The 23817-nt window shown below is 35.8% G+C and overlaps 7 protein-coding genes across 7 annotated transcripts; 3 read left to right on the top strand and 4 right to left on the bottom strand.

The window, feature by feature from the left end:
- Nucleotides 1-1473: 1473 nt before the first annotated feature.
- On the bottom strand, nucleotides 1474-3550 carry LOC104754591 (uncharacterized). Its single transcript, XM_010476812.2, has one exon. It carries the CDS (start codon nucleotides 3389-3391, stop codon nucleotides 1589-1591), a length of 1803 nt encoding a protein of 600 aa, XP_010475114.1. The 5' UTR covers nucleotides 3392-3550; the 3' UTR covers nucleotides 1474-1588.
- Nucleotides 3551-4068: 518 nt separating this feature from the next.
- LOC104754590 (uncharacterized) lies at nucleotides 4069-6203 on the top strand. The gene is made up of 5 exons (XM_010476811.3): nucleotides 4069-5034; nucleotides 5130-5302; nucleotides 5385-5481; nucleotides 5667-5821; nucleotides 5911-6203. The coding sequence occupies exons 1-5, from the start codon at nucleotides 4615-4617 to the stop codon at nucleotides 5957-5959; spliced, it is 894 nt and encodes a 297-aa protein (XP_010475113.1). The 5' UTR covers nucleotides 4069-4614; the 3' UTR covers nucleotides 5960-6203.
- A 132-nt stretch (nucleotides 6204-6335) lies between these two features.
- On the bottom strand, nucleotides 6336-8919 carry LOC104754589 (plasmodesmata-located protein 2-like). The gene is made up of 4 exons (XM_010476810.3): nucleotides 8063-8919; nucleotides 7375-7764; nucleotides 6803-6910; nucleotides 6336-6626 (listed from the first exon to the last, which is right to left on the bottom strand). The coding sequence occupies exons 1-4, from the start codon at nucleotides 8487-8489 to the stop codon at nucleotides 6619-6621; spliced, it is 933 nt and encodes a 310-aa protein (XP_010475112.1). The 5' UTR covers nucleotides 8490-8919; the 3' UTR covers nucleotides 6336-6618.
- Nucleotides 8920-9545: 626 nt separating this feature from the next.
- On the bottom strand, nucleotides 9546-14182 carry LOC104754588 (pre-mRNA-processing factor 19 homolog 1). The gene is made up of 18 exons (XM_010476809.3): nucleotides 13907-14182; nucleotides 13736-13821; nucleotides 13366-13437; nucleotides 13212-13274; nucleotides 12885-12971; nucleotides 12575-12716; nucleotides 12368-12489; nucleotides 12056-12172; nucleotides 11610-11705; nucleotides 11466-11525; nucleotides 11272-11346; nucleotides 11069-11173; nucleotides 10747-10863; nucleotides 10576-10653; nucleotides 10400-10484; nucleotides 10263-10314; nucleotides 10003-10073; nucleotides 9546-9901 (listed from the first exon to the last, which is right to left on the bottom strand). The coding sequence occupies exons 1-18, from the start codon at nucleotides 13917-13919 to the stop codon at nucleotides 9774-9776; spliced, it is 1569 nt and encodes a 522-aa protein (XP_010475111.1). The 5' UTR covers nucleotides 13920-14182; the 3' UTR covers nucleotides 9546-9773.
- Nucleotides 14183-15697: 1515 nt separating this feature from the next.
- Nucleotides 15698-18908, top strand: LOC104754587 (uncharacterized). The gene is made up of 6 exons (XM_010476807.2): nucleotides 15698-15773; nucleotides 15881-16036; nucleotides 17157-17849; nucleotides 17947-18138; nucleotides 18242-18367; nucleotides 18452-18908. The coding sequence occupies exons 2-6, from the start codon at nucleotides 15995-15997 to the stop codon at nucleotides 18557-18559; spliced, it is 1161 nt and encodes a 386-aa protein (XP_010475109.1). The 5' UTR covers nucleotides 15698-15773; nucleotides 15881-15994; the 3' UTR covers nucleotides 18560-18908.
- Nucleotides 18909-20338: 1430 nt separating this feature from the next.
- LOC104754585 (uncharacterized) lies at nucleotides 20339-22246 on the top strand. Its single transcript, XM_010476805.3, has 3 exons — nucleotides 20339-20659; nucleotides 20821-21834; nucleotides 21952-22246. Exons 2-3 carry the CDS (start codon nucleotides 20845-20847, stop codon nucleotides 22102-22104), a joined length of 1143 nt encoding a protein of 380 aa, XP_010475107.1. The 5' UTR covers nucleotides 20339-20659; nucleotides 20821-20844; the 3' UTR covers nucleotides 22105-22246.
- On the bottom strand, nucleotides 22166-23786 carry LOC104754586 (large ribosomal subunit protein uL14x/uL14z/uL14y). The gene is made up of 3 exons (XM_010476806.3): nucleotides 23556-23786; nucleotides 23163-23447; nucleotides 22166-22428 (listed from the first exon to the last, which is right to left on the bottom strand). Exons 1-3 carry the CDS (start codon nucleotides 23566-23568, stop codon nucleotides 22304-22306), a joined length of 423 nt encoding a protein of 140 aa, XP_010475108.1. The 5' UTR covers nucleotides 23569-23786; the 3' UTR covers nucleotides 22166-22303.
- Nucleotides 23787-23817: the final 31 nt, after the last annotated feature.

The raw sequence follows: 23817 nt of genomic DNA, 5'->3' as shown, positions 1-23817 counted from the left end.
ATTATGTATGAACCAAATATGTCTACATTTAATTATCTGGATTTGTATTTAGTTTTATTCTTTACCGTATATACCAATAATACCATCGGCTCGGCTACAACAACACTAACACTCACACTCACTCTCACTCTCATCATAAGGATTAGCTAAGTTCTCGGCTCCTGTCTACTCTTTCGGTTTTAGGCTTCAGAGTCTATATTCCACAAATGTATGTATCTGTTATGTTTTAATATAAGTTCAAGTAAAAGGATATATTTTAATATTTATTTCTACAAATAAAGAAAAATATGGCAATCTCCAACCCAATTCTATATTTATCTCTACAAATAAAGAAAAATATGTCAATCTCTATTTTAAAGCAAGTTTGCTCCTATTTACCTCTATTAGACAATCTCCAATGTATATCTCTATTTTTTCCTCTAAAATAGAGTAACTCAAAAATAGAGCATTGTTTTCCTCCAATGTATTACTCTATTTTCAACTCTAAAATAGAGTTAGTATAAAAAAATAGAGGTGAAAATAGAGTTGCTCTATATATAGAGCAATCCTATCATTTTCTCTATTTTAGAGTAAAATATAGAGTAGGTTTGGAGCAAATGTTACTCTATAATAGAGATTTGACTCTATTTTAGAGTGGGGTTGGAGATGCCTTTAGACCATCACCAATGTATATCTCTATTTTGTTTCTCTAAAATAGAGTAACTCTATAATAAAGCATTAAGTTAGTGTAAAAAAATAGATGTGAAAATAGAGTTGTTCTATATATAGAACAATCTGGAGCAAATGTTGGTCTATAATAGAGTTATGACTCTAAAATATAGTGGGGTTGGAGATGCCCTTATCACCTCTAAAATAGCAATCTCTATTTTAGAGGTGATAATAGAGCTCTGTTGGAGTAAAATTTACCTCTATTATAGAGTTTATATATTTTAGAGATAAAAATAGGAAAAACTATTAGAGATAGTCTAATAGATTTATGTTCTATGATACATTTTTGTCTTTGAAAGATAGATTTTGTTGATAAAAAAAATAAAATAACTTTTCTACTTTATATTGTTTTCCACATGGGATTAATCTAATGGTTTACATTTTTTCTATTTACCCAAAAGTAATTATACATTAATTTACAAATACAAATTAACTTTGTTTAATATGTGTGATAATATCAAAACATCCATCTATTAGGGATAGAGGGAGTAAAACAAAAAAACACTAAATATACCCCTACTTCTCTTCTTATAACCATAAGCCTAAATTTATAAAAAAAGTTTACATGAATTCTCTTCGGGTATTTTTCTTTATATGTAAATCTAGGATTTAGGTAAGTGGAATAAAATTACATTACAAAAAAAAAACTGAGTAAATGAATTTTTGTTGGGTTTTAATCCTTCTAGATTACACACACTTTTTCCCTTCGTAAAAAATTATATAAATTTATAAAATAGAGGGAGGAAAGGAAAATACACAAGATTATTATCAATAACATTAAATTTTGTTTACTATAGTCATTGTTGATTCATCCACTTCCAAAAAAAAAAAATGATTTGGTACAAATACGAATTTAATGTAAAATCAGTAAAGTTAAAAATTACACAAAGCTCAGATCATCAGCAGAATATGTGCGATGCACGCGTCCGGCTCCACCTTTCTTAGTAGACCCATCATAGTCGGCAGGTCCACCACCACCGCAAACAAAACTGCACTCCACACCACAAATCTTACTAAAACATGAAAAAGGTCCATTACCTCCGTCTGTGTGACGGCGATTATGCTTCTTTATTGCTGGAGTTTTTCGCCTTGAACTCATTCCTCCACCGGCGGTTGCGGCGGGGACGCTCGCACTATCATAATCACTGCTGCTTATTTGGCTTGATCCAATGTCGTATAATGGTGGAAGTTCCATTCGCCATCTATCGAGCTTGGAACGTAATCCTTCAATGCTAGATTCGTCGATACTCCATTCGCTGAGTATTAAGCTCTCTGTTTCATGCGACCCATTTTTTGCCAATTTATCAGCCACTTCTGATGGCGATGGACCTAACTCTGATTCAGTTAAGATTCTTCTTCCGGCAAAATTTCTCATTGGTGTACCAAAATCATGATGAGTTTTCATCGGCGTAGCCATGTAGTTTGATCGCATTGGTGTAGATCCGATAATGTTTGACCTCATTGGAGTTGATCCAGCCATGTTTGACCTCATGGGAGTTCGCATTGTAGTTGATCCAACCATGTTGAAATGCATTGGTGACATTGCGATGATGTTGGATCGCATCGGAGTCGATCCAACTCCGTTAGGTCGCATCGGAGTGGATGCGATGATGTTTGATCTCAATGGTGTTCCATGCCTTGATAAGTACGGAGAACTTTGGCCACGATCATAATCTTTTATTGATCTTTGTTTCTCGTACATTGCCTTATTTTTTGGTGTTTTACGTGATTGATGGTTTGAACCATAAGGCATGACTTTTTGTCTCTCTCTTCTTGGTGCCTCCACATGAAGTTTCTCTATTGATGATGAATCTATGAAGTCTGATTCAATCGAATCATACCTCTGCTTTGGAATCTTAGGATTTTTGTTAGAAGTTGAGTATCCATTCAATTTTTTATCATCAGAATTCGTCGTGGTGGGTGAAGTTTCAGATTCACTGCTCACCAATGCGCTTGCCGGTTGTCTATTAGCCAAACGGCTACGTTCAGCTCTACTGAGAAGATCTGAAACTACCATGGAACTTGAATCACTTTTTGTGCGACGGAGTTCAGGCCTTGAGATTACAGATTGAAACTGCCTCGAATAAGGAGATTGTGGATTCTTTGAACTTCCTTTATTACTATTTAAATGCAAATGTTGTAGATGTTGATCCTCTTCTCCAAGCAAATCTCTGTATCCCACAGCAGAAGAATCCATATGGGTATAAAGCGGCATACTTCGCATAGAACCATCAAGCAATCCAACACCAATGTTCAAAATCCCTTGAGGTCGACCTGAGGTACGACGAACTTGAAGTGCAACAAATCTCATTCCCGGAGGTGGGGTGCGACGATACTCATTATTGTTGGTTCGATATCCAGGACGACGATTAGGAGGAATGAGATTGCTAATGAGGACACGAACTGTACCTACATGAACATCTCGAAACCAATGCAATGCGTAAATTTCGATAACAACGGCGGAAGTGTCAGCGTATAAAAACTCTTCGTTGACTCGAAATACGAATTTATCATTCCAAGTTGGGTTTGTTCCACCATTGTAGTCAACACGGGTGGTGAGTTTACGTTCAGAGTGAACCCAAGCCACCGCGTAAGTCTTCGTCTTGCGGGCCACGGGAGCCAAGTCTTGAGCTGAGATTATGTTCAACTCTAGCAATTGAAATGATGGAAACATCATCGACATTGTAGATTAATAAACTAATATTACATTAAAATCTATTTGTTGGATTTGAGAAAGTAGAGAATTGCGAGAGAGATGAGAAAATGAGATCTCTCGCAATTCTCGATTCACGATTCTGGAAAGTTGAAAATGAATGAAGAAGAAGTAGATTTTTTGATTGGTGGTGGTAATTTTCTAAAGAGTGGAGAAAGGTAATAATAATCATTTTGCTATAATTAGTTTCACGTATGTGAGAAAGACAACGTGTCTATTAGAAGTAATATGGTGTTTATGAGCTAAAGTTTACTAAATATGGAGGCAATCCTGAGGTATCAAGTTGACATTGACGATAAACTCAATTCTGTAAATTTGAAAAATTTTAAAAATATATTTTGGAGTGAAATGTTAATGACTAAGAATTCATGACTATTATTCTAAAAATAGGTAACGATCCTTTATAATGAACCATATGTTTCACTTGCTTCTCCAAATATAACTTCTAACAAGATAAAGACTTCCCCATACACAAAAATAAGTGTGTCTCTAGTGTGTAGTCCAAAATGAACGGTTTGGAAAAGAAAAAGAAGTGAACCTAAACTAAACTGATAACTTACTTTTTGTGGCTAGCCTTGGGGGAAAAAAAGAAGAACATGTTACACGTCCTTGTCACATTTATAATGGGCTTCTTTTTTATTTGAATTAATGGACCAATGAATTTGAGACTATTTTATCCTCTTTTGTCTATTAATGCCTTTGCGGGGTCTAGACTCCACAAAAAAAAACTCAGTTCATGTGTGTGGACCTAATTGTTCGCCGCCCATAAGAAAGGTCTATTTTATTTAATCACGAGACACCTAACTTCTTTTCTCCTTCTAAATCGAAACCCAAACTAATTTTTTGAAATTAAAAAATCGAAAAAGTTTTGCTTTGGAGTGAGGGTGAAATAGATAGAAAGTAAACTTAAAGTGAGAATTTGTAAACAAGATAAAACAGTAAGGGTCAATTTGCGAAGGTTTTGCTGTCTCGTGTCTCCCCAGGAAATCTAAGTTTGAACCCCACTTATCCTGTTTCTTCTCAAACTGGGTTCACCACTTACGAACCTCAAAATTATTACATTGAGTCGTCGTAATCGTCGTGTTGGGGGTCCTCCGAGGAATCTTTGTGTGAACCACGACAATTGAACCAAAACGTGGCTTAAAAGTCGAAAACTTTGCAACGGATTTAGAAAGAAAAGACCCAAAAGGAAGATGCTGAAGAGTGAGGCATCTCTCTCGAGTTACTGCGATTCTGGAGATCTCGATACGAATTTGGACAGAACTGTTACGATTGGTGATTCAATTGACGCCGGCGAGTTCAGTTTTGCGAAACTCAAGGAAGAAGAAGATGAAGAAGACTGTGGTGAAGGTGACGAGGAGGAGGAGGTCGTTATTAAGAAGCTAGGGGTTGGTGAGAGAGATGAACAAGGTTTTGGGATTGAAAGACCACCAAGTCCTTCTATGCATTTAGCTGCAGGCTTAGGGATTGATAAGTTTGATTTGTTTGGTGATGAGATCAAATTTGATTTGCCTGGTTTTGATGATGAGAACTGTGCTGATTACTACAAAGGCATGCTCGAGGAGTATCCATTGCATCCTTTGCTTCTCAAAAACTATGCCAAGTTCTTGGAGGTATTGAAATTTTTTTTTTGACTCAGATCATAAGTGTTGTTGTATAATGATCAACTCTGTTTTCTATTAATGTCTTGTTGTTATGTGGAAACCAGTATAAAGGAGATTTTAGTGGAGCAGAAGAGTATTATCATAAGTGTACTGTAGTTGAGCCTTGTGATGGAGTTGCTTTAGCAAACTATGGTAGATTAGTAATGAAGCTTCACCAAGATGAAGCTAAAGCCATGAGCTACTTTGAACGCGCTGTTCAAGCATCTCCTGAGGACAGGTCTGTTACATCGTTCTTTGCCTTTACCATTGGTGATTCTGTGATGATAATTTACCTGACTGTAAGTAATTTTCCTTTTCAGTAATGTTCTTGGGGCATATGCTAGTTTCCTCTGGGAGATAAATGATGATGATGAGGACGAGGACTCTCTAACTGGACAAGGAAAAGAAGAAGTTGAGGTGGGTTTTGTTTTGTCACCTTTTATGTCCCAATCTCACTTTGAATCTTGTAGTAGTTATTTTAGCTCAAAGTAGACAGTTGTTACCACCATTTGTATTCTGCCTGGTGTTTTATTGTTAATAGGCTTTTTCGATTCAAGTCTCTGATGTTGAGTTTCGTTTTATTGTCCCCGGAAAAAAAAAAGGCTGATGCAGCGGAAAAAAGCAGCTCAAGCTTGTCAAAGACAGAAGATGGAGAAACGCTATGCAGATACGCGAAAGCGTTCTGGACTATTAATGGTGACCATGAGAAGGCATTGGTCTATTTCGAGAAGGCCGTTGAAGCCTCTCCGAATGATAGGTATCTCTCTCTCTTACACAATATTTTTTTTGTTTTTTTTCACATTTGAAAACTGAAATATGATCATCATCTTCTGATGTTTTGTCCAGCATTATTCTTGGAGAGTATGCTCGGTTCCTATGGGAAATCGAAGAATGATCATCAAGAATAAGAAGAAGAATGTCTATAGCTGAAGAAAAATCTAAGGTTGATAAGCTTCTCTTCTTCATGGAAACGGCTTGTTGTATTATAAGCTTCACTCATGTTCGTTATGTGTTGTATATTCAATTCAGAAACGAGAGAATCTCGTTAAAAACCATTTCTATGTCTTTTGCAGATTCGAATGTTTTTACAGGATCAAACTTAATGTTTCCAACTATGTAATATAAATGCTTATTGATCACTCGGACCACGTTGTCTCAAAAAGTTTAATTGTTGGAATTTCCTTAATGAAAGAGATTAATACTAGTACTAATCAACTCATAGACATTATGGTACTAGTTGGAATTAATAGTTTAGTAGTTAGTGTAATTGATTGAGAAAAAAAAACAAAGTTCTCTTTTTTCACATTTTTTGCAAGTAATTTTTGAACATTCCACCTTCCCATCCACCACAAAATTTTCTACCTCCCAAGAATCTGAACTAACAAAATTAAAATTAAAATATAATAACAATTTTCATGAAACTAAAGAAGTTTGGACTTAGGAACTAATATAGCCTCTTGGGAAAAAAGAAAAATTAAACTTGTGGCTGCCTCTCTCTCTCTCTCTCTCTCTTTTGAGGGATTGGACTCCTTTTGTTCTCTTCCTCTCCATCTTTCAATAGTCTGCCAAAAAAAACAATCATTATTATGATAAATTCCAATAGTAGTATTACCTTTATACTAATAAATATTCTACATCACATGTGCATGGTGCATGTGTTTTGTATGTATATCAGTATATGTAATATTATTATAAACGTATGATTCTAATGCATGTGTATGTGAAGAAAAAATGGTACCGTCATGTTTCTTCCTCATCAAGTTTTTGGCAAAAAGCAAACAAATGACAAGAAAGCCAACACCAGCTGCTCCTCCTACTATTATTGCCACCGTCTTCCCTGTTGCTCCTGTCCACATTTTAATTATTTTATCAATATCAAATGTACTCATACACAATGTTCATGTATGTACGTACCTATCATTCTTATAAACAAAATATGCACATCTCTATTTCTCCCTAATTAGTGGTAGACCATTTTTAATGAATTAAGACATCTCTTATGGGTACAATAATATTTAATGAAATCATAATAAATAAAGTAATGTTTTGAACAAAACTATAGGGAATATTGAAACTCCAAGGTGTATAACTGTTACCAATTTATTTAAAGAAAAAGTACACTTTTTTTTTTAATTTTTAAAGAAATCTTTGAGACTAAAAATGGAAGAACAAAGTCCCACAATGAAATCTTCAAATTAAAGTGAAAGATTAGTTTTAATCGGAAAATGTTCAAATTTTGAGAAAAAGATTGATTCTTTGAAAATGACTTCACCAAAGATTCTGATGGACCCAGAAATCAAGAACACTAACCTGTAGAAGAAGAATCATCTGAATTTGAAGAACCAGAGCTAGAGGACGAAGAAGATGAAGACGAAGAAGAAGAAGATCTTCTCGGGACACCATTAGGGTAATAACTATAAGCGATGAAGCACTTGTGTAGATAAATCTGACCGGAGATCGCGCTTCCACATTCCACCTGAGCTTTCTCGAGTGCGTTTTTAACGCATCCGCTGCAATCAGTGTCTCCGACATCTCCTTCGCATTGTCCTAAAACGTAGACAGATTCGTAAGTGGTTGCGTAGAATCCGTGGCCTGACACGACGCCGTTTTGCATCACCCCGAACGCCGTGTCCCTTCTCTCCGCGAACCCGGTCCCGGCGATGTTGCTCTTCCCACATGTCTTGAACAACATCTCCATCCCTGCGAGAAAACCAAACCGGAAACTTTCGGTGTAAGAACAACCAAACCGGTCTATATCGGTTTATAGACAAAACCTAAAATTGAAAACTTCCTAATTCACTTCTGACCGAATATGGTGTTGATTGAACCGATTCGATTCTAACCAAACCGGGAAAAATCTTATCCCAAAAACAGTTAATTGAGTTTTGATACAAAACCAGACCAGATGAAGCTGGTTTAATCGAACCGCTAGTTTGATGATTAGTCCGGTTCGATTGAAGCCAGCGAAGAAGAGAAGAAGAATGGAGAAAAGGGTAACCTGAAATTTGAGAAAAGCCAGCGACTTCATAGAGAAGATAACAGCCGGAGAGCTGAACTCTAGAGGCAATGGTTTTGCCACAGAGCTTGTCGGAGAGAACAGGAAGACGACTGACACAGCTGTAACAGTCATGATTGCTTAAATCTCCTCTACACTGGAACAGACCAGTGATGGTGGTAGTGCTTGTTCCTGTTGTGGTCTTGTAGAATCTGGTTTTAGTTGACTGAGAAACCAGTGAGCCGAACATAGCAGAGAGTGCTTGTGAGTATAAACCAGATGGATCTGAGAATTCCTGTTTTGCACATCCTTTGTAGATTAAGGTTGTGTATTCCGTTGTTGCAGATTCTACTACCACGACATTGAGATCTGGAAGCAGTAGACACATCATCAACAAGATGGTGCTGATGAATGAGATTGAAAGACCCATCTTAGTGTGTGTGGACTCTTTTGGTTTCTTTCTTTCTTTTTTTACTTTGGGGTGGAAGTGTTTCTTGGAAGCAAGATTGTTGGAAAAATCAAACCATTGGCTTTCTCATTTTGTAGAGATGTATGAAAGATCGAATCTTTGTGGGATTTTTTTTGGTTTTTGAGTTTATGTAATTAGTTGCTTGGTGGCTCAGTAAAGCTTTTTATGTTTTTTGTTTCTGTCTTCTAGGTTTCTGGGTTCTTGTTTTTTTGGCTTTGGCTTTGGATGACCACTCTTTCTCTCTCTCTAAGACATGTGAGGGGAGATGAGAAGAGAGAGAAAGAGTGAGTGAGAGAGAGTCTCATTTCCTTTTAACGCTTCTGAGCCATTCAGTTCTCAAACTGTACAAATGTTTGATTTACTGCAGCAAACAATATAAATAATTTATTGATTGAAAGCTTTAGATATGTGTTTATTTATTTGCTTTAGCTTCCTTTTTACCACCAACTAACTAGTGGCCTTTGAATCTAATTTAAAGTAAGTTTATCTCTAATATAATCTAAAGTGTCAATTTCTCATTGACTTACTTTGTGTTACAGTATGGTTTAGTGGTTGTTGGTTACTTTGGAAATTGGGTAGAGAAAGATACAAACTTTTCTTTCACTTGATAGCTGGCTGATACCAAATCATGTTTACGAAATTTAACTAATAACGGAATTAGAAATAATGGGCTATAAATGGAAAACTAAAAAGGCGAGAGAGAGAAAGAGTTGGAGGAAGTGAAAAGGAATCTAAGATTGGTGTGGGGAATGGGAAGATTGTGAAATGTGTTTTTTGACCAGAGAGTACAGTCAAAATCTCTGTCTATCTCAGGGTTTTCTAATTTCTATGACCACCAATCACTTTCTTTTGTCTTCATTTCATTGTCTGTTAAGACTAGGAATCCCTCAAGACTGCCCTTGCACAAGTGTTTAATTCTTACCGTTTAGGTCCAACAGATTTACTCTTACCATAAAGTGAGCAGCTAACTTTCTCTGAAACACAACGCTTCATATGAACTCTTTCAGACTAAAGATAGAAAGGTGAAGAATTGCAGATACTTAAATACTTAAAAGTAATGATGTTACAAGAACCTTTGGACTTGAAGTTGTAGATTGGGAAGAAAGGGAGAGCTCATGTGTATGTGATTGTGATTGTGATTGTGAAAGGACCATCAAAAAGCTACCAAACAGAACTGTAAAGATACAACAAAAATCGAAAGATTGAGGATTTAGCTACTCTTGATGATGTGGCTTAAAAATCTCTTCATGAATCTTGTGCAGAATCTTCGGTATTGTCATCGCCAGGTAAACCAAATATCCTGAGATTACGGTCCATTGAAGCGACTGCTATGTATTTGGAGTCGGGTCCAAACTTAACACATGTTGCTTTACCTGCAAATTCATGGATTTACAATGTTAGCATAACAGACTCAAAAAAAAAAAAAAAGAAGGAAGAGCAGTGACTTCAAAAAGCTTAATCACAAAGTATTTACCTGTACCGGACAGGTCGGGAAGGGTCTTGATTGGGTTCCATTCTGCTTTTACACTAGCTGTTTGGAATACTCTACAACATTGAAACACAAGTCTTTTGATTAGATGATCTGCAAAAAGACAAATCCATATATCCAAAGTGCATTTTTGGTGATAGTAGGTTCTTTGAGTTTGCATAACTATCTTTAAAAATATCTCGTTATCAAAGTTATCCCCTAATTTAAATAATGCCCTACATAGTGTGTATCAAATTAAACCTCACCTTATATCTGAAGCAGCAATGCCAAGATAAGATCCACTGTGATCGAACTCCACTGCACAAAAAATTTCATTCAGGTCTTAGTAAATGAAAAACTAATCAGCAAAAAGGATTACTAGAGTGCTCAGATAGTTGAATACCCGAGTTTGCATCTGGAAAGTCAAATGTACGGAAGTTCTTTAACTTGCGCAAGTCCCACAACCTAACACCATCTAGTGCAGCAGTCTGTAAAATTGAAAAATAATAGAAATAGTGCTCAGTCAAAAGGAAACTGGTGATATCCTTCTTTCTACTTAACTTAGGTCAAAGTACTAACCGCAAGGAAATAACCGTTCTCAGAGAATGATACAGAGGTGATTTCCCCAGTGTGTCCACCAAACTTTGCCACATTTGCCTATCAAAAGACACATATTAGATGAAAGTGAATTGAGAATCAACTTACAAGTGAGAGCAGTTTGATGATCGAGGAAGGTCAGAGAAATTTTACCTGACTTTTTACATCCCAAATCTTAACAATAGACTGAGCGGTACCAGTTCCAAGAATGAGACCATCGGGATGAAAAGCAGCAGCCGTGTAATCCACCTCATCGGAACCATCTGTCACCTGAATGACAACAACAATAATGAGAAAGACGCACTGACAAAAACATTTATTTTAACGAGTCTTATTTCGCATTACCAATAAAGGTAATGTTTAACGAATCTTTTGCACATGCTCTATAAGCATGGTTATGTTCACATTAAACAAAGAAAAGCTGAAACTGGAAAACAGGTATCAGTAGTTGCTTGTGGATGAAAATGTTGGGGACCTGAGCAAGGCATAAACCGGAGGACAGATCATAGAAGCACCATGTACTGTCAAGAGATGCCGACACAAAGTATTTATTCGTTGCGTGGACAGTTACAGCTCGCACCTGAAAACCACATCATTGCTTTTACATTAAACAGAACAAATATGAATAAAAGGAAAAACTGTATGAGACCTGTAGAAGTTCTTCAGTTACATCCTAACCTCTGCAGAGTGATCTTTTAATGTATGTCTACATGAATAGTTCCCATCCTCAGAACTTCCCCAGATACGGACTGTCTGCAGAGTGTCAAAACACCAAACTAATCAATCGATCATGTAAGTCAACTGATTTGCGGCTGTTAAATGACAAGATAATCTCCTAGTGGCGAGTACTACTCATTAAAATCATGACTTACCTTGTCTGATGAAGCAGTCAACACAAGATCAGCGTCACCAACAAACTTAATGCTTGTAACCTGCAAAAGGAACAATGCATGTCAAGCACAAACCAACTAAGGAAAAGTTATAAGAAAAAAAAAAGACTACGGCAAAAGACAGACCTTCTTTGAATGACCAGTCAACGTTGATAAAATTTGTCCTGAAGGACGATCAAAGAGAACGGCAGTTGTATCAATTCCTCCAGTAGCAATGATATCCTGGTTACCACATATAAAAGGAAATTAAGAATATTAATATTATGAAGAACAGATACAGGAATCTGCGCAAACAAAAGGTATTGAATAATAAATTAATGCAATGAATCAATACGAACGAAGCACTGTTTAGTATGAAAATAGAGACAATTGTATACTTTTTAAGCTAATTTTTTTCTTTTCCCAAGAATAACATTGATAAGCTTCCAACTAGGGATTCACGAGAGTACAAATTAATGTAAGAGCACAAGTAAGCATGTCACTTTGACTATTAATGCAGTGACTTCCCAGAACAGACAAAAACTACATAAAGTGATGATGAATGAAAAATTGAGAAGTTCCAGATGTCAAACCTTAGAATGTAGGATGTCCATTGAAAAAATGCCAGGTTTGTTGGTCTTGTGAAGTGGGTGGCTTGAGAGTTGGGTGAACTTCTCCAGAGCATCAATTGAAGCCAATGTTTTAGGGATCTAGAGAACCAATGAGGAGATATTATTAAGACAGAAGAACCACACGCAAATCCAATTAAACTCCAAAAATACAGATATCCTCCTTGTATGGTACAGATAATAATGTATGTGTATGTATATGTATAGCTAGCATGTTCTCTCTTGCCTTCTATTTTCCAACTAATATACTGATAGATGTGCAGCTGTATGCGTTACCTGTCTCTTTTTACGTTGCTGAGAAAGAGCAGCATTACAATCTGTCAGTTCTGTGATAACTTCAGCCGAGATTCCAAGACGCATTTTCTTTGCATCAGGCCCCTGTTCACCATCATCCATAGCTATATTGCAACGATAAAACAAAATTGTTACAAGAGATATGACCACAAAGCCAACTTAATTTGAGAAGCAAATGTGCAAGAATACCTCTTTTGCCATTACTAAGAGCAGCATTCGCTGTGGAAACTTCGGGGACTGCAGGTAACTGCCTTTCAGCCTCAGCGAGCAATTGGCGTGATTCGTCTCTTTCGTTCTTAAGCCTAGCAATCACACGGCAAGCAGCATCATGCTGCAAACAAAAGGAAAAGATTACCCCCAAAAAATCCATCAATCACCGTTATCACTAGCAAAAAAAAAAAAAGAAAACATCCAGGAAAAGAAAACTAAAGTACGTAATAGATATTTGTAATTCATGTAGTCTGATAAGGTAGTGGCAGATACACTAAACCATAATTACCTGATACAAAGCATGACTTAGCTCTTGCCTTGCAGTATGTAATTGTTGTTCCAGCGAAAAATTTGATAGTATCAAACTATCCCATTCCTACAAGCACAACAAATGGATAAACTTTTAATGCATTTGTTTTGCCTAAGTCAAAATAACCGGTGAACACTTTTGTTTGCAATCTGCTATGCTAAATGAACATACAATTCAATGTAAAGAGTAGATTGAAATCTGCTATGTTAAATAACTCAAATAGCCATGTAGACCATAATCAAGTTCATTGATCCGTAATAGAAAAACACGGAAAAAGAAGTATAGGTGAAACAAGATAAAACTTACAGTCTGGAACGCTCCAAGCAATCCAGGGATGCTAGATGCGTGTAATGCTTTCGGTTTTACGATCTGAAAAATGGTCCCGGAGAACAAATCAGGCTTTAATAAGTTTCTACAAACAGTGCTCTGTGACAAATAATTCCAGCGGTTGCATCATTACCTTGCCAGTTTTGATGGGAACAATGTCCTCAATGGTATGTGGTTCACCAGTAACCGGGCATTTCCCAAAATCCTACAAGGTAACCAGAAGCAATCTACAAATTATCACGGACGCATACACAGGAATGTTCTTATCTTTGCAACCGCAGATACATTATCAATTTCTCATATCAAAGGGATTTTACTAGTAGTTCCCACAAGAATATAAACCAGATGCATTGACAAATCTGAAATATAACCAGGCAAAATTTTGGAAATCGTGCATAACGAGCATACTAGTTCCAGAACATTTACACTAAGAAAACATCTGAAGAGCTGAAAACCCTAAATAGGAGTCGAACGAACGGAGAAAAAGCAAAGAGCTAACTTACCAATATATGCCTCTCGATTAGTCGCTTCTCGTAGAGCAGACCCGACTTCTTCGAAACCACAGGCTCTTCCGGAACTTCGCCGGAAACTGTACGGTATCGACGGTGTTAACAACAGAGACCAAGCAAAATAAAAACCCTAAATCGGCAAATAGAGAAGAAAGAGTGGCTTACTTGCACAATTCATCTTCTAAGTATAAACGAAGAAGAATAAGAAGAAGTATACGCAGCAACTAGAAGACTAATCGGCGAATCCCTTAAGAGACTGGACTAGGGTTTAAACTACTACTCTCTGGTTCCGGCGCTACTAAACAAAAATCGCAGAAGCTTGGAGAAGGAGGATGCAGACGGAGAGAGAGAAGCCAAAAGAAATTGTTTAAGCTGCAGACAAAAAAATTAGAGTTCTCTTGCTATTAAAGTTTGGGCCTTTGTACATTTAAGATGAGATATGGGTTATTGGGCTTTTTATGAAGCCCATATTTATAAACGGTCTATATAGTTCATTCTCTTGGAGATTACACCATACGTGTGCAACACTGCACTGCAAGCTTTTTGCCGATCGAAGATGCTCCTCCTATATATATTTCCTTGTAAAAAGTATCGATTCATCATATCAGCTTTGATCTCAAGCTGTTTCTTTTTTTTTTTTTTCCTTTTACCGAACAAGTTGCTATTTTTTCTTTCTCTTTCTTTCTCATTAAATTATTTCTTGCAACCTCATTAATATCTCTAATTCTTGCAACCTCATCAAGCATGTTTATTTTATAACAGATATACCAACCAAAAAAACAAATACCTGAGTGAGTGAGTGGTGATACGTATATTTTATTTTGTATATGATCTATATTAACTAGTCTATGTATATTTATTGTTAAACAATATAATTTTGGTGGAATCGTATATTATGGATAAATATCAGGAAAAAAAAAAAACTTGGATACTCAGGGCAATGATTTCAAATGCTTCACAGAGTTGGGGACCAAATAGAATGTTGACAAGCTATGTCACAACCATGACCAAAACAAAACAGCTAAATAAGAACAAACAGAAATATCGCCGTATAAGTAATTACTGCGTAATATATATATATAGTCTATGAAAGTTATAAGTTTTTACAAGTGAGGGGATATTTTGAACTTTGAATGTTTAAAATTTTAACTGAGTGATAGTCGTATTTACGTTTATCTATATACATATTCCTGCCGATCTATAAACGTATCTTTTTTCATTTGGTACGATCGATCAGTTCATTAATTTGGTTATGGACCTTATGGTTGTAAGAAGAACAACAATATAAGAAAACGACAACTCGAAGTATGGTATGCTAATTAAAAACTATATCACTGTCACGGAATTTTTATCCAAAGGAAACCATTTTCATATGAAAGTTGTAGTGATCGAATTTTACTAAGCATCACGTAACTTTTTTGTTTTCCTCGAAATTTGCATGAAAGAAATAAATTTGACTTTGTACAATCTCTTTCCTTTTTTATATTTCTTCCAATTTTTCACTGACCTGGTCTCTTTATTTTCTTTCTTTTGTTCTTTGCCACTTTCTTACCAGCACTATAAAAAATAAAAAGGAGCCAAGTAAAAATTTAGAAAATAACAAAATAAAAATGCTAAAAATAAAATAGAAAAGCTAACTCTATAAATAGAAGGCTTAATTTTAGTACTTCGAAGTCAGAAAGTCCAAAAAAAAAAGAAAAATTATCGCGCGAGAAAAAAGAATATGGGTCAAACTCCTTTTTACCGGTCAACTAAGTCATCACTTAAGGTGTGTGGACCAATGTCTCCACGTCAACTCAAATTATACACGTGTTACCATTCATTACACGCCACGTCACGAGAATAAGAAACTCTAGGACCAGCGCGTTTAACGTCAATTGCCACGCTGGCATTTTTCTCAAGGGACTCCTTCATTACATTAACATACATATACGTATAGATAGATAGATACACAATATAACCAAAAGTATATATAAATAAATTGGTTACGATAACTTCCATAACTCTCTAATTTAGTTTTCTCTAGAAAGCTGTAAGAAATCTCTTTTCTTCTCTGTCTTAAACAACAAACGTTTTGGTGTTAATCGTTATTTCTTGTTTTCGTTCCAGTATTTTAATTCTGTAGATTTTCTTGTTCAGAGACCATCACTCCTTTGGTACCACATTCAAGAAGCCTCTCTTCCTGGGGAATTTGCTCTCTCGATCTTTTCCAGGAAACATTTTCACGTTGGAGGCTATAAAGAACACATAAACATGTCGCAGGACGTCATTTCGTCTCACGAGCAGCTCTCCATGGTACGTAAACTAATCCATGTCAATCACTTTTGAGTTCTTTCTAATTCGTGCAATGCTAATTGTTTGTTCTTGAATCTGTTTTAAGCCCTTCAATTCTTTTTTGGTGTTTTCTTTTCTTTATCAAACATTGGTTTGCTCATATGATTGGAAAAAAGCCTTTTTCTGAAAACTTTGCATGTATATCCAAACGCTCTTTAAACTTTATTATATGAAAAGTCAAATTTATTTCTATGTAATTTAGCCCAATGGAATAGAACAATGTTTCTAAAATCGATGTTTTTAGTAGGTAACATCGTTTTCTTGATTTAATTTTTTAGTTATTCGGGTTTATCTTTTGTTAAATTGCTTCATTCCTTTTACTTACTTTTCTGTCATTTTTTGTTTTTTTATAACTCGTTTCATCATCTAAACGTCTGAAACGATAATTTGTAAAGCAAATTCTTTAGTTCTAAATTCATTTGTACGGTGTTCATTGTACCTTCCTGGATAGCTAGCCAACCACAAATCATCACAAGACATAGATAGAATAAAACAGTTTTTCAGAATTCAAAAGATGCTACATCTCTTTTTTAAGTAAATATAATTTGAACTTTTTAATAGCTAATTATTTATAACATCTTTTTCCTTTATTTATATGTTAAAATATAATCATATGAATTTTATTAGAAATATATTAATTACTGTATCAAGAAAATTATGATTCTTGCTCTTATCTTGGCCTTTATTTGTTGCTGTTAAAGAAATTAGGTGTTGGTTATAATTAGGCAATGTTTTGGTTCTAAAGAAACACTAGAATCCCAAAACTTTCCTGTTATGGAAACTCCCCCTCCTTATCGTCAATTTCTTCTATAGATTCTGTATTGATGAAAACCACATAGAACGAACAAGATCTGATTTGTATAAATGTGTAGTTATCTTTAAACGAGCACTGTATTAGATTAAAACTAATTAACCTTTAGGTTATCTGAGTTTCTTGTTTTGCAAGAAATTCCTACCAAGTGCTTTTTATGCAAGCCTTCAAAGTATGTCCAAAATAAATAAAAATTTGCTTGTATAATTATTCACTTCTTTTATTTTCAGCTAATTCGATATTATATTTACTGTTGTTGTTATTTTGTAGGATGAGATCACAAGCCCTCTCACCGCGCAAATCTTCGATTTTTGCGATTCACAATTGTTTCAAGAAACGTTCAATCAAACTTCTGAAGTGACCTCTGCTTCAAACGTTGGTTGCGGCTATGTCGAAAACAACAGCAACAACTTTCCTGACAAATCCAACAGTGGTTCGAATCAAGATCACGAAGACAACAACGACAACGCCGATTTATCCATCATATTTGACTCGCAAGACGATTTCGATAACGACATCACAGCTTCCATCGACTTCTCTTCATCAATCCAGTTCCCAGTCTCTGATCAACTCCAAGAGCAGTTTGATTTCACCGGGATTCAACTTCACCAGCCTCCGAATACTCTCTACTCTTCCTCCTCCGGTGAACTTCTGCCTCCGCCTTTATCAGCTTTCGAAGAAGATTGTCTTTCTTCTGTCCCAAGTTACAATCTCGGCTCCATAAACCCTTCTTCTCCTACGTGCTCTTTTTTGGGTAATTCCGGTTTACCATCTTACATGGCCGTAACCGGGAATATGATGAGCGCCGGTTTAGGATCTGGATTTTACTCTGGTAGTATCCATCTCGGTTCTGATTTCAAACCATCACATGACCAATTGATGGAAATCCAGGCTGATAATGGTGGAATGTTCTGTCCAGATCCAATCAAACCCATCTTCAATCCAGGAGATCATCCTCTCCAGGTAAAAATTTGTTTCTTCATCTTGTGAAGTTCCAAATTAAAAGGCTTTAGTAAACCGGTCTGACACGAACCGGTTATGGGGTTTTGTTTTGTTATAGGGACTTGAGGGTGGAGAGAACCAGAACCAAATGGTGGCACCGCCGGTTCTTCCGCAGTTAGGGACGGAGATAACCGGTTTAGACGACCCGAATTTCAACAAAGTCGGGAAACTCTCAGCGGAGCAGAGGAAAGAGAAGATTCATAGGTACATGAAGAAGAGAAACGAGAGGAACTTCAGCAAGAAAATCAAGGTCTGTGTGCTTAACCATCATAACCGGGATTAAACCATTGGTTTATACATATACCGATCTATTCAATTTACTTTTTTTTTTGTTGGTTCTGTTTCGTTTGTAGTATGCATGTAGGAAGACATTGGCAGATAGTCGTCCAAGAGTTAGAGGACGATTTGCTAAAAATGATGAATTTGGTGAACCAAATAGACAAGCTTGTTCAGGCCATCATGAAGAAGACGATGATGATGTAAGATTACTAGTCCGGTTATGAGTTTGTTTTTGTTTAGTCTTTGATCAAACCGTATTAATTAAAACGAGGTTTGGTTTGCAGGTGGGGGTAAAGGAAGAAGAACAATTAGTTGATTCTTCGGACATATTTTCACACATAAGTGGTGTGAACTCTTTCAAGTGCAGTTATCCAATTCAGTCTTGGATTTGAGTTGGAGTACTCATTACATGCATGTGCTTATTATAAGTTACAGCCCAAAGAAAAAAATAGTATTGATTATAGAGGTCTATTTGTATATTTATTAGTACATTAATTTTTTTGTCCATGACTCATGGTTTGTCGAATAATTAGAACATAAGGAAGAAGAGAGATGAATAATGGGTTTAGGCAGGTAATTATGAATAAAATCGTAGTTGAGGGAGAGGGTTTGTTTATGTTACATAGAAAACTACAAAATTTTGTAGATATGTTATATAGTATGGTATGATATTTATGATGTCTATTGTATTTGATGGGTGTTGTATAATAATAATAATCATCACTTGAACATTATTTATAAGTAGTTGTTATTTTCTTTTATCATTTCTCTTAATGTACCAACACACTTCCTAGATAAACAAAAATTAGATTCAAAATTTAGTGAAATAATTGAAGTAAAAGAATATATCAAGCGTGCTTTGCATTTTGAATTTAAAATTTCATAGATAATAATACTCGTCAAGAAGCAACAAAAACCTCGATCCAATCTCACGCCCAAGGTCTAACGACAATAATACTTTTGTCATTTTTTGTTGGTAGGTTTATAAAAGATTCTTAATTTCGTCGTCAGACATTTTAGAATTTTAAATTATTAGAATTCTTGGATCTTTATGACAACTTTTTTTTTTTTTTTTTTTTCAAATATCCATGAAATCATATAAAACAATAGATGGTTTACGAGTTATTTTCTAATTTCTTGATCGAGCTGTTATATTATATGAAAAAATTGAAAACATCAAATTTAGCTAATTTTAATTTTCCAAATTTAAAACTGACGGGTGTAATTTACAGTTTCGAGAAGTTTCAACTAGTAGTATTTATAAGAATGTATGCGGGTTGACCATGACCCATCCCAGAAGTTACGCCATGTTAGCTAGATGTTCCTATTTTGATGCTTTTTTTTTATTTTTTTTAAATATTGTTTTGTCTACGAACAATAAGTATTGACAATAAACTCGTAACAGAAAAATGATGTTGATAATAATAAACAACATATCAATTTATTTTCGTATTTATTAGAAACTATTTAATACTAGTAGTTTGCAAACAGAAAATGCATAAATACAAAATACTATAACATACATGCAGACAAATAGACAATTCAGATGATGTACAACGAGTAGCTTTTAAGTTTTCCACGTTACAATCTAAAAACATCTTTTTCTTTTCTCTGGGGGTTTAATATTACGACGATTAATACTCGGTACCTATTTGTTAGTTTTATTGCAGCAGGCGAGATTGAATGTGTCAACTTAATTGTATTTTATCATATCATTTAATTAGGAAAATTATTGTTAACTAGAAGTCGATATATACTTCTATTAATCTTTGATTCAAGTAGACATGTTTTACGTGTTCATCGCCGATGGCCATGAACCTGGCTATGTTAACAATACCGCATTTAAGCTAAGTGTACAATTTTAGTAGATGACTCATATTGCTTCTATCACTAGCAGAAGAGTTAGATAGAAATTGGATACTTAGTTAACCAATTTGATGTTATCATTTTAATCTCATGCATCGACCGTTTTGTTTGTTGTTTTACCCACAAAGTCACAAGATCTTATACATTTTAATAATTTAAATTATATATAGCAGATTTTAACATGTTGACCGCACCTTGAAATAATGCAAAAACTGCGGTCAAAATTAGAAAATAATTAAAGAAGTTAAGAGATAGTGACATGAGTGTGTTGTTTAAATATAATCCACCGAACGGAACACACACGCACCTCCCACTAAAAGCCAATTAACCAAAAGTTGTGAAAACAAGACTTAAGTGGAAGACTGAAAACATCAGAATGATATAAAAAAAAAGTGGATACAACGCGTTAGGTTTCTGTACAATACACATTTCCTTTGATCACCACATTTCTCATATTATTTGTTGCTTCCAAGCTTTGCCCACTTTCTTGTTACTCATCTGATTCCTTAAGAGAAGAGGGAAACACTAGTTTATGATTTTAAATTTGGTGAGACATTCGAAAGAAAAAGATCAAATAACCCACAAGGAGAATCGAATATTATTTCGTTGATCAAGTTTTAATCCAGGTAACAAAAGATACTCTTAAATGAAAAATGTTAGTTTTTTTTTTTTTTTTTTTTTTTTTTGTGGTTAATCTTTATTGCCATTTGAGCTTGAAGATGTATCAAAATTTGATCATTGCATGAAACTGAGAATCTTTGATTTCTCATTTTTTTTTTTTTGTAAGGTTTCTTCGGATTGGAGAATAGAGATGGTGGGTGATGTGAATCCATCAAGGAACTTGTTTAGACAGAAAGATGCACATCCTTTGTCAGTTTTATGCAGCGGGAAATGGTTACAGACTGTTAGAAGCAGTCCCAAAGTATCATCATGTGAACTCTCTTCTTCTCCAAGTCATTTGTCAAGCAAAGTAGGGGAAAACTATGAGACTGAATCCGAAAAGATTCATAAAAAGGTAATCCCCTTATCAAGCAAAAAGTCATTCTCGTCAAACTATACCGAGGGAAGCCTTCAGTTCACAATGAGAGCCAATGGAACGCCTCATTTTGTTTTCAAATTGGAGAATCAGAAAGATGTTTATGTGGCAAGCTATGTAGAAGACCAAAGTGTTTATATGATCTACCTACAAAGAGGAGAATCATCATCCTCACCACATCTAGTTGGTAGAATTAAAGTATCCACCTTGTCTTCGGACAGAGTCATAGAGAGAGAGTTTGTTTTGTTTAGTAGCAATGATCAGATACCGAGTAACAGGGAAAACAGAGGATTAACTAAAAAAGTTGTCAAGAAAACTAGAGGTACCTCAAGATTGAGCCGAACAAGTTTTATACCTGATTTGTGTTCTTGGGATCAGCCATTCAAAGAAGAACCAAGCTTTGATGTTGAGCAGGTGAATCTTTTGGAAAACAACCTTCCAACAAATACTGAAGCATTAGCTGTTGTTGTGAAACAAGAGACGGTTAGAGAAGAAATTGGAGGTTGGGGATTGAATTTCTTGAAGAAATCGCCGCCGGTGGTTCAATCAAATGATGCTACTGAGACTGAAACTTCAACATCTGTCACAAGTATGGATGTTGTGATTCCTTCAGGGATTCATGGAGGACCTGAAGATGAACCCTTGAGCTTGATACAGAGATGGAAATCTCAAGGAAACTGTGACTGTGGAGGATGGGACTTGGGTTGTTCCTTAACCCATCTTAACGGCCAACCACGAAAAGACCAATTCGAGCTTCTCATAGAGGTACCATTCAATAACTTTTAAACCTCTTAGATTAGCTCTAATTGAGATTAGAGAACCTCAAAAATACAAATCCCTTAACGAAAAGCTAATTTTGTAATCTTAACGTGATTGCCTCAGGGATCGAAGCATGAAACCATTGGATTAAAGATTGTGAATGTTCACGAAGGACTTTACATAGTTCAGTTCGAAGCAAATCTATCTATCTTGCAATCATTTTCAATTGCTTTGGCATTCATACATTGCCAGAACCACCGACCGAAGCATCTATAGTAATAATTAGTTTAGCGTTTTCATATTCACTATACGATGTTAATACCAGAAATGGAGAAACTGAGGAAAAGATGTCTAAATAGCCAAAACATTTCAAAGTCAATACATATTGTCAGGAAATAAAAATATATTGCTACCAAAATTCTCAAATTTGTATTTAGACAGATCATCAAATGCAAGCAACTGACTGATCTAATCTTCAGACAATAGCATTGGCAGCACTAGCGATCCTTGGCCAGAGATCAGCACACTCTTTTCCGATAGGACCAGTGATTGCAGAACCTTTCATTTCTCCCTTGGGGTTGACGATGACTCCAGCATTATCTGTGCAACAGAGGAGCATATCACTAAATCAGTACTTGATTTCATACACCAAATGTGAAACAAATAATGAACATTTTGAGAAATATGTAGAGTCCATATGGAGCAGATGCAAGCGTTCAAGCAATAAAGCATCTGTAACGAAGGACACAAATTTAGTTTCCCAGACTTGTAACCGTATCATCACCCTCTAAACGTGTCGGTGGATACTTGACTTAAGCCTGGTAAATGTCAATTAAATAAGCTACTTAACTGACTACAATCACAGAATCAATCAGTAGAATTCAACACAATTGAGAATGTAGAGTTCAAATGGAGCAGATGCAAGCGTTTGAGCATAAGAGTATCTGTAACGATAGAACACATTAGGTCTACCAGATATTGTTTTGTATTTACACACCCTCTGAATGTATCGATGCATACATGACACAACTCTGGAATATACAAGAATCTAAATATGGCCATAACTACACCAAAGACACAGCAAAACAGAACACAAACAAGCTACTGATAAGCAAGTTAAAAAATTTGGAGTTCAAATGGAGCAGATTCAAGCGTCGAAGCATTAAAGTATCTGTAACGATAGAACACAACTTAACTATACCAATGCTTGTAACTGTATAAACACCCTCTAAAAAGTTTCGGTGAATACATGACTTCTTAAGCCTGATGTGAAGCTACAAATTAAAAAAGATGCAAACTTTAAGCTAGGGTTGAATCAAAGCAAGTAAACTGACCTTCGAAGTACATGAAAACACCATCCTTTCGGCGCCATGGTTTGCGTTGCCTAACGATCACGGCAGGAAGCACCTTTTTACGGAGATCGGGCTTACCCTTTTTGACGGTGGCCATCACCATGTCGCCGACACAAGCGGAAGGCAAACGGTTGAGACGACCTTTGATACCCTTGACGGAAATGATGTAAAGGTTCTTAGCACCGGTGTTGTCGGCACAGTTCACCGTCGCCGCCACTGGAAGACCCAGTGACATCCTGAATTTGTTACCAGAGGTACCTCCACGACCTAATCAAAATAATCCAAATCACAACAACACCCATTAAAGCAATGCAAAATGATGAATCGAAGACGTATCAGATCTAATATAACTGAGATAAGAGGAAAAGCACGAACCTCGCTTCGACATTGTTGACGGCTTGAAGAGATAGCTATGGTTTTAGGGTTTCCGGTGTGATTTATAGTGACGCTTATAGTTTTAGGGTTTCACTCGGCTTAAGAAGGAAGAAGATGAAAATTGTGTTTTAAGCCCAAGTTCTAAATATTTAGGCCCGTGAAAGCCCACGAAGAGTTTTATACGAGAAGCGGCTTTTTGTCCTTTGTTTGAGAGTCCCACATCGGAAAGATGAAAGAGTTGGATAGCTGGGACTTTAATATA

The sequence above is a fragment of the Camelina sativa genome, chromosome 17 (assembly GCF_030686135.1).
Source record: "Camelina sativa cultivar CO46 ecotype springtype chromosome 17, ASM3068613v1".
In the NCBI taxonomy this organism is placed as follows: Eukaryota; Viridiplantae; Streptophyta; class Magnoliopsida; order Brassicales; family Brassicaceae; genus Camelina; species Camelina sativa.
This window is presented reverse-complemented; position numbering and strand designations above follow the sequence as displayed.